The sequence below is a fragment of the Ostrinia furnacalis genome, unplaced genomic scaffold, assembly GCF_004193835.3.
Source record: "Ostrinia furnacalis isolate ACB-3 unplaced genomic scaffold, ASM419383v2 OfSCF5129, whole genome shotgun sequence".
NCBI lineage: Eukaryota > Metazoa > Arthropoda > Insecta > Lepidoptera > Crambidae > Ostrinia > Ostrinia furnacalis.
The window spans coordinates 524,993-535,223 of NW_021135368.1; the positions used below are offsets into that span (position 1 = coordinate 524,993).

A 10,231-nucleotide genomic window follows, 5' to 3' on the forward strand; every position below is an offset into this window, starting at 1 on the left:
ATAAGTATCTTAAATATTTTAAAATCAAAGTAGCAGTAATAAAACGATATAAAACGCATTTGTTTTACGATTACATAGCAATCTTGCTGTGTCGCTAGGGGTGCATTATGTTACTTAAAATCTTCCCTTCTCTTCTTTAGGTATTACTTACAATGAAAAGTTGGGCAACAACTAATATAATTTCATCACGACTCTACTTTTGAAATAACAAGCAGGTAATTAGGTATGTACTTTCATAATAGGAATTAGGATCCTAACTCTCGCACTTAGCCTAGGCGCAGACCACCGATTTTTAGTTGGCCGATAGTTGGATATCGGGCTGTTGATCAGTATGGAGATGTATGAAAGTGCGCACATTACACCGATTTGGTATCGGCCGATTCTTCATACAAATAAGAATCGGGCCCAACTATCGGCCAACCAAAAGTCGGTGGTCTGCGCCTAGGCTTACAGTTATTCTCAATAAGGCACATGACACAAAATATTTTGTAATTTACTACAGCGAAATAGATAACAAAGGGTTATAAGTTTATTTTACTAGGCATCTAATGAGGGAAACATGTCTATTCACACGGTATTACTTACCCACGCATGTCGGCCTGATTGTTCTAATCCTTGATAGCGGACATTTATGGTTTTATATTAGCTATGAAAGTTCATAAAGTATTTTATAGATAGTCAGCTTAATATCACCGCGCGTGGAAAACATCAAATATTTATACATTTCATTGGTAACGCTACCTACGAGTAATGGAACTGCAAAAACTGTTTTTTACAGTTCCAATTGATGCAGTCACAGACCACAGTATGTGCTTCCTATTTATTGGCTATAAAAATGTATTGTTACATTAAGACCATAAAAGGTTTTATGAGAAGAAATATTTAACCTAACAGCTTTAGGTGACAAGATAACGCCCCGAAAATATATATTAATTTCCACCACGTTTTCTTGATATAAAGAAGAGTGGGTTAGCTACTTGTACCTACTAAAATAGGTATTAAATAGGCCGAATTCGCATGCGGCTAGTTTAATGGCGCAACCCACGTGTGTACTTCGATTTGTGGGTGTATGTCATTGTGAGGATAAAAAATGGTTTTATAATCACTCAAGCCTGTAGCAAGTGAAAGTTTGGAGCTTCAATGGGCAGTGGGCACAGCAGGGATGCCGCCCTCCCGTCTAAAAATTGTTAGAATGAACTTTTATCAAAATGGTTTGCATGTGTAAGATAAAATTAAACTAAAAATGATTCTAAGTATTCGGGTCAAATCATTATACCTTCAGGGTGGTCGTTTAAAATCTTAAAAGTGGTGGATCTTACGTTTAACCTATTTTCTGACGATTTTCTACGGGATATAACTTGAGAATATTAATTTATTGGCTGTTAAGCCTTTGAAAGTGCCTTAGCTCACGTACTTATTAGGTACATATTTTAGGTTTCAGTATTGCTATTTTGGTAATATTATGGTACCTAAGCTAGAAATATCTCGAATTTATTATTAGCCTTTAAAAATTAATACATTTTATAGGTTTTAAAAAATAAAGCTTCTCTTCAGTCTCTCTCTATCCTATACAAACTTTACTCTATCACTTGAATTTAAATTGCAAAAAGAGTTTTCATTTCATTATTTAGATGATAAATATTTATAAGTTGCACGACCGTGTTATTGTATTGTTATTTCATGAACAAAACTTACGTCAAGTATCGGTGGAAGGCTAGCACATGTTGGGCGGCAAGTATAAAGGCTAGGGCGGATCGCCGCCCGCCCTAAACATCCTTCAGTATTCGCGCGCGAAACTACTCTCCAGAACTCAGGTCAAATTATTAGTTTGAAATAAATTAGAAAAGTGCATTTTAATATCGAAATTGAAATCGTGAATTTTGTAATTATATTTGGTAAGTTAAAAAAAATAATGGTGGTTATATGTATTATTTCTTAGTCTTTTTTAATTAATTATTTTGGTTAATATAATATATGCTTAGTTAATTTACGTTTTTACAAGAAATTCAAGATTAAATTCAAATTAAAATATTTAAATAAGTTCTGCAATATTACAAAATGTAGATGACAATAATGATAGGAACCAATTTCTTAAATTTCAATCATCTCTTCCAATCTCAGTTCCCTTTAGGATTAATTAAGATAAATATAGAGATTTATTTAAAGTACTAGCGGCCGCCCGCGACTTCGTACGCGTGAATCCCGTTTTTCCCGCTAATTCCCGTTCCCGTGGGAATTTCGGGAATTCCTTTCTTAGTGCACCTCTACGGTACCTAAGCTACGTCCCTTCCAAATTTCAAGTGCCTACGTTTAGCCGTTTAGGCTGTTCGTTGATCTGTCAGTCAGTCAGTCAGTTTCTCCTTTTATATATTTAGATTATGTTTAAGTTTTTAGCAGGAAGAATAATGCGATTGTTTTCTTTCTCCGAGATAAGTAATCTGTCATCTGTCTGTTGATAGGGCAAGGCTTATAGGATGAAAGGAAATAGACACACTCAATTCTCTAAATCCCTTAAAATGTTATACGAGTATCATTTTAACAGTAAATGTGTAGGTATATTGGAACCTGCGTTATACGTATTCGAATCATTTATTGCGTTTCAAGTTATTGGACAGTGCTTATAACTCGTTTCAAACATAAATATAAAAAATGCCAATTTAAAAGTAAAGTTTCGTTCTCTAAAAGTACACAACATAAAAAATAGCACATTCCTATTTCTGTAGTCCTATTAGAGACTTTTTATTCCACATAGTATATCACACATGATCGATAGTCACAAAAAAACAGTAAGTTTAAATGTTACAATAATTGAGAAGTTATTCCTACAAGCCTTTAGCTATAATTGTTAATTATTGCAACATAGGAGATAAACTTAATTGAAGTGGTATCCTTCAGCATGCTGTTTTCCCGGCCGAGGACATATCGAGATTAGCTAATGTTTTAGACCACTTTATAAACCTTTCTTTTAAAAGCATAGAAGTGTTTACGTATAGAATTTTGTAGATTTTAGTATGTCTTTTATATCAGGCAGATTAATCACCAATGTACATTCACAGCTGCTGATCGTGTGATGTTCAAAGGAAGATGATGTGTCGGCCCGTCCCTCTGATGTTGGTGGCGCTTACCACCGCGCTCGCCGCCCCCGCCACTATGTATGATGACTATCCAGTAAGTACAATAAGTAGCCTGTTTCTGAATTCTAAAAATCTCAGGGCATAATACATGGTTTTTTTTACCTTTATCCTTTAGGAAATGAAGGTGCCTACACTTTTATACAGGGTGTTAGGCAAATGGGTATATGAGCCGACACTAGCCCATGTTAACATATGCATATAACTGGTATGGTGAAGTCAGAAATTTGATATCATCATTTTAATTTTTTAATTGTTCATACAAAATAAAATTTATAAAATCAGATTTGTATGAAAATTAAAATAATTAAAATGATGATATCAGTTTTCTGACTTCATGCATAAGTATGTTAACATGGGCTAGTGTCGGCTCATATACCCATTTACCTAACACCCTGTATACCTACTTGGCGGCTTAACTGGACACGCTACTAGTATATTTACGAATAATGATTAGTTAGTCTTGTTAGTATATAGTTTGTATACTTTCAGGTTAAAATAAGGATGAATAATTGTTATTCATTTAAAACGTACCTACCTATACAGGGTGTTAGGTAAATGGGTATATGAGCCGACACTAGCCCATGTTAACATGGTCATATAAATGGTATGGTGAAGTCAGAAAATTGATATCATCATTTTAATTTTTTTAATTTTCATACAAAATAAATTTTATAAAATCCGATTTGTATGAAAATAAAAATAATTAAAATGAAGATATCAATTTTCTGACTTCACCATACCATTTATATGACCATGTTAACATGGGCTAGTGTCGGCTCATATACCCATTTACCTAACACCCTGTATATTCCTGTTAAGCCCGTAAGTCAAACTTACCCAAATGCCAACGAACTAGGCATCAATGTTAAATCTAATAAACCCGATATGTAAATATTCTGTTATTTCACGTGTTTAGGACAGACGGACGTTGTTATGATGGCTTACTGAAACTTTGTGGAACTCCGCAGAACTTCTATAGTTGTAATCTCTGCGTTGCCCACGCTTTATTCCTAAATGAAAGTATCGCACCCTATCCAAACGACCATAGTTCGTCAATTCACCATTTCTTAAGATTGTGGCTAAGTAGGTAGGCACTCCGTAACACGAGGCCCATATTTTTTTGACTCTATTCGTTTTTTGTCCAATTTCACGAGCTAAAGTGACAACCAGTTTAGAGGATAATATGAAGTTTGATGAAAGTTTAAAGAAAATAAATAATGATTTTTTGATTTGCTCAATTTCCAAAAAAAAAATACATTTTCTTAGTAGGAACCAGTGTAGAGGTCAGGGACCAATAACACAACTTAGGGAATTGGCACGTGTTACAGCATGTGCGAGAGACGCATGTTTGTTTAGGAAACTAAGCATATATTTAAAAGTTGTGGTTTAATATCTTATTAATAGGGAAAACGTGACGATGGTAGTAGAGCTAGGTACTTTCTTATTGTCTACTCTGTTTTTAACTTTTGTGGTTATTCACCCCTACGGCCCTTGAATATCTTTTTATGGTCACACATAGGCATACTAAGGCCCGTATTCACAAACGATGCTTGGTTAAGTGAAGCAGCAAATCGAACGCACGGCGTTGAATAGAGCTCTATGATTGGTTCGTGTGTCACCCTGTGCGTCCACGCGCACTGTGAGACCTCATAGTAATGTTTGTGAATACGGGCGTAAGATATTGTTGATAAGTAGGCGTAAGATGTTGGAGCAATATCGGCATTGGACAAACATTAGATTTATCGTAACCTCCTAGTTCTTCTTTTGTTCAGTACCTACCCAACGCCAACAAGACCAATTGTGTGAATCATATTAAGTACCTTAATAAAATTAAAAGTAAGATTATTTTGTGGATAAGAACACTCAAAGACCAAAACAAACGCCATGCAGCGCAGATGGCATAATAATGACCTCTTCATTCGTGATAATCTTAATGGCAGTGACGTTATGACCTCTTATGAGACGGGCCTAGAAACAGTGAACTTGTTGCAGAAAATATTGCGAGACATCAAATAATTATTTGTGACACCAACTAGAAAAAGCTATCTTTACGAAATTGAATATGTACTCGTATGCGTACAACAGTTTTGTTTTAAATAAATAAAGAATTATGGTTATAAATGTTTAATGGGTTATTGAAATAAATCCATTCATTGTTTATTTTAAGGAAATCTTTGTTTCATTATCATGCGTGTTACGACTCGCGTACCCACTATTATTAAAACATCATCGACATACCTACCTATATTTTCTTCTTTCACAGGTAGTAGTCCCACAGAAGAGAGCAGCCCTAGTGTTGGACAGACTCCTGATCGCGCTACAGAAGGCTCTACACGACAGCCCGCCGCGCTACGAGCGGCCGATCGTAGAAGGGCCCCGCACTGCAGCGTTGCGCATCGCCGATGATGAAATGGTGAATATTACAAAAATCATAAATCTTTATCTGTCATGATATTTTTCAATTGTTTATTATTAAGTACTGTCTTCTTCTTGTCCTTCTTTCGTTCTGGTCTTTTTGCTTTTATAATATTTTATCCCTGACACCTTAAAATATTTTTGAGAAACTACAACTCAAAATTAAAATGGTTCAATGATTGATACCATACTTAATCTAATCATAATTAAATAAACATAATGATATTACAATATTCACTTGTTGTAGAGCTTGTAAGGCAAATAGACCAAAGAAATCTATTGAAGTGAACTCGAAGTTTGTTTTTATATGGTTACTACGACCTCCTCATTTATGAAGCTTATTTGGTTGCATTCAATATTTGCAATATAGAGGTTGTAGAGACAGGTTGGCGAAAACAGAGAATTGTTAGTACAATAGGTAGTACAGTTATAAAACCAGAGGCGTTTCCAGAAAATTTTGAAATAACACTAGCCACTGTAATTCAGATAGGGACAATGACATTTCCCATTGACCAATAAAAAATAAAAATCATTTAGTATTATCAAACAATGCAGTCCATATTTTGGTTAGTAACAATGATCTTAGAAGTATGTAGGTAGGTTAAACTACGAACTGACACGAAATAACGATAAACCGTTACTGACAAAACGGCGCGTAGTCCACGTCGTGCGTTGGTACCCGCTGAAAACCAGCTTCCTGACTTGACGACTTGCCTTTTCAGCATCCCTCAATAAAATTAAATATGTATACGCACCTAAATGTTGCTACATGCTGAATAAAGTAACTCTTTGTTAGTGAAATAAAAACTAAATAAAAGCCTACATCCTACATTTTCAGGAAAAAAGCACGATGAGTTTATTGGTATTTTTTTTGCCAACATGTTCCTTAAATGCTTTATATTTTTATTTGGCTACCTCCTAATGCTATACCTAAGCCTCAAGTATACGACTAAACTCACAAACTCACATTTTATCCATTTCACATTAATAAAACTTTCGTTTTCAAAGGTAGCATATTTTTTCGGTAAGTTTGGGAAAATAAAATTTGGATTCACATCGCAGCAACTTTAATCTGTTTGTTAATAAGTAAGAGCCAGCAGTGATGTTAAGTGTGCGCATAAGCTGAGACGCAGACGATTTAGCAGTAACTATTCTTTCTATAATCCAGAAAACGATCGAGTGCCTGCCTAAACCTGAATTAAAGATCAGTGCGTTTTATACCCTCTACCCTTTTTTTAAAGATTATTAGTAATTTGTTATTACACAAATTACTAATACTCCCGTTAGCTCCTGTACTAAGCTATATGTGCTTGTATCAGAGTGAGCTCACCACAATAGTCGAGCGGCGGCGGGGACCGAACCCGCATTCCCCGGATCACGAATCGGCCAGTTCGACCCCTTCACCGTTCGGCTATCGTGGCTTCACATTTGCATTCACTCTGGGATCATATTTTCTTGATGCTCTTCTTTCTGATTATTGTCGCCTCTCGCTTGCCTGTGAGCTTACGCCGATGGTCGCTTTGCAGACCGGGGCCAGCGCAGGCGACGAGCGCAATGAGTGGTTGGGGCCCGAGGATCTGCGCGTTGCGCCGCTGCGTGTGCCCGCACACGACTACAGCGATATGGTAATTATTGTTGGAAATGAGAAATTAAACACCACCCTTCCTTTTTCCCCTACCACCCATCGCCAGCATTAAACTTAGGCTTAGGCGGACTGTCACGATCACCGGATAAACTAAGGGCGCTTTCGAATTGGGCGTTTTTAACGGACGTTTATCGTTCGTTCGAAAATTGTATGACAACAGCTTTGCAATAAAAATGTCAATCACCTACCAACAGTTATAGTGCGCGGTCTTCCAAACGCACGACTACGTCCGTTTCAAAACGCCTAATTTGGAAGCGCCCTAACTTATGGTACTGTGCCCGCCAGAACGATGCGTCTCGCTTCCCTTGATTGATATTTATGTTGCATAGTTGCCTTATATGCAGCGTTCTGAACGAATTCGGGTGTCTGTTATCAGTAGTCCCTTATAAATAAGAAATTAAATTTTAAGATATCCAGTTACATTGGTCACGGAGAAATTGGTATTTTTAGGTTAGACTGAGTTGCACCTTAACCTTACTATAACCATAAAACCGGTGTTTTTGTTTGAGTTTGACAGACTTTTAACGTTCATTATAGTCAAAGTAAGATGGTGCAACCCAGCCTTAGTGTGAAAAACTTAATAAGCCGCTGAAAAGGTCATAGATGAAAAGAATGTACCTAGTTACATTTAATTTATGAGTTACTACAGCAACGATGGCATGGTAACCGGAGCAGGCATTGTAATAAATGGCGCGAGAATACTAGCGATAATCACTTTGAGTAAGATTATGTTTTTTAAAACATCTTTATTCTGCAGAACGAAAAGTGATTCTCATTTAGGTAAATTCTGACGAAATAAAATTGGTGGTCAATAGTAGGTAATAGTAATTTGAAATTTATAACAACGGGGTTTGTTGAGTTGCGTGATATCTATGATGATTAGGGTTGCCGCCAGATTATTGACAGTTTGACGGACACGCATTCTGATTGAATACATATGATAGGCATTACCATTTCATAAAAATATGTCATATTCCCGAAATAGACGAATACTTACATAGGTAATGTAAAGTTATAAGTTTGATCAATTTTAAATTGCAATTTTATATTTGTTAGGTCAATGTACCATCTATACAAAGAATAATTGATTTGATAAATTGCTTAAAGAGCCCCGTAGTTCAGGCAGAGTAGAATAGGCCCACCTATATGCTGTAAGGCCTCGCCAACCCAATCTCGCCAGCGCAGAGATGGGTCGGCCAAATCCTTGATTCGCCTGTAGTCAATTAGAGTACTCCTACAGTAAAGACTAACGCCCGTATTCACAAACATTACTATGAGGTCTCACAGTGCGCGTAGACGCACAGGGTGACACACGAACCAATCACAGAGCTCTATTCAACGCTGTGCGTCCGATTTGCTGCTTCACTTAAGCAAGTATCGTTTGTGAATACGGGCGTAAATGACCTGATGATGAGTTTCTTCTACAAACCAGCCTGCAAATTCAGGTAAATTAGAGTTTTACAGTGGAAACTAAACGACTTGTTTGATGAATTAAAATTGTTTGTTGATAGACCGGCTTGCAAAGACGCGGGCAGTCCGGCGGCGCGCCCGGCGTCCGAGGCAGGGTGCTGCGGTGCTACTTCAACGCCATCACCTGCTTCTAACACACGTCCAAGTGTAGTTCCTACTTTATATTCATTATTGTATTTACCAATAAACATGTATTGCAAAGAGACGTATAGTGTTTATGTAACTTTTTCATCGGAGATTAAATGTTATTTACGTATACTCTGTATTTGACATACCAAATTATACAAATAAATTACAGTTAAGGTAAGAGTTCATTTCTATCCTTCTATCCGATATAAAGTTAAAAAAAAAACACGAGCGAGATGATGAAAATTATATTACCTAACACCACATCTCCATTACTATTAATTTATGAATAAGGTTACGTTTTATTATTGTTGTTATTAAAATGTTTCGCCACTTAATAATGTTTTATTCGCCATATTTGTTTGCTTAATCAGGCCTGTTCATCTCCGCGAGTTTACATCGAAAACAAAACACGCACGATGGCCCACCTACAGGATACTATTCGACAAGACCTCACATACGAGCGAACATTGACTCACGCACGCGTATTCTTGTGTATGATGGAAGAAAATGGTGTAATAAATACTGTGCAGTATTTAGCTGCCTAAATAATAATAAAAACACAGAATGTACTTTTTTAAGTTGCCTCAAGACACTGAGAGGTAAATAAGTAGTTAATATTATTCATGATAATTCATGCTAAATAATGTATTTCCTCCGCCATTTTCCGCAGTTTGGCACCTCACGTCACATCATTTTACCAAAGTCAGCCCTATAGCTTCGGCGCAGTGCCGATCACTGACGTTTGTCAACAAAATGGTGCTTGACTCTTGAGACAGGCTAAATTACACCATATTGTTAATGACATTGAGCATACATTTTTTTAAATACCTTCGCGAAGTAAAACTTCTGTACGTAGTACTTATTATTATTCTGTGGTATAATTCAATGAATTCATTCGTTGCAACATTTTATGTGACACAATGTTGATCGTGCGATACAATATCCGGCTTCCCTCTCACAAATGTAGGAAATCAAAGCGGATGTTAGTTACGGTGTGCAAGCACGACATATTTTCAATTTTAAAGCTTTTAATAAAAAGTTCTTTAAATGCAAAGCAATTACGAAGTAAGACAAAAAAGTAATGATGAATATTATTACGACCCAGAGATGCATGATAAAAATCCAAGATTCGCAGTTAAATTAGAAAGTTAACATTGATGAAAACGACATTAAATTCATGTGAAAATTTACGTAATTATGTACATTTTTTTATCGGAATAAAAACAGCATCAAAATGTCGTTAAATATTAAAATCCTTTATTTTATCTAGACGTAGATACACGAACTTTAACAAGTAAATAAATAACGACATAAAGTCATAGTTTGTTAAAATAGGGGTTGATTTAGTAGATCCTAAGATATATTTTACACTTAACGCGTATCTTACGGAGATATACAACAAAGCGAAGTTTCTCTATAAATAATGAGTGCTCGTTTA

The 10,231-nt window shown here is 36.1% G+C and overlaps 1 protein-coding gene across 2 annotated transcripts; it reads left to right on the forward strand.

Moving 5' to 3' along the window:
• Positions 1 to 1,768: 1,768 nt before the first annotated feature.
• LOC114360724 (Allatostatin double C) lies at positions 1,769 to 9,034 on the forward strand. 2 transcript variants are annotated; one of them, XM_028315509.1, is made up of 5 exons: positions 1,769 to 1,895; positions 3,057 to 3,168; positions 5,398 to 5,547; positions 7,076 to 7,174; positions 8,706 to 9,034. In XM_028315509.1, the coding sequence occupies exons 2-5, from the start codon at positions 3,085 to 3,087 to the stop codon at positions 8,796 to 8,798; spliced, it is 426 nt and encodes a 141-aa protein (XP_028171310.1). In that variant the 5' UTR covers positions 1,769 to 1,895; positions 3,057 to 3,084; the 3' UTR covers positions 8,799 to 9,034. The 2 variants fall into 2 exon arrangements, with proteins under 2 accessions (XP_028171310.1, XP_028171311.1); XM_028315510.1 differs by lacking the exon at positions 7,076 to 7,174.
• Positions 9,035 to 10,231: the final 1,197 nt, after the last annotated feature.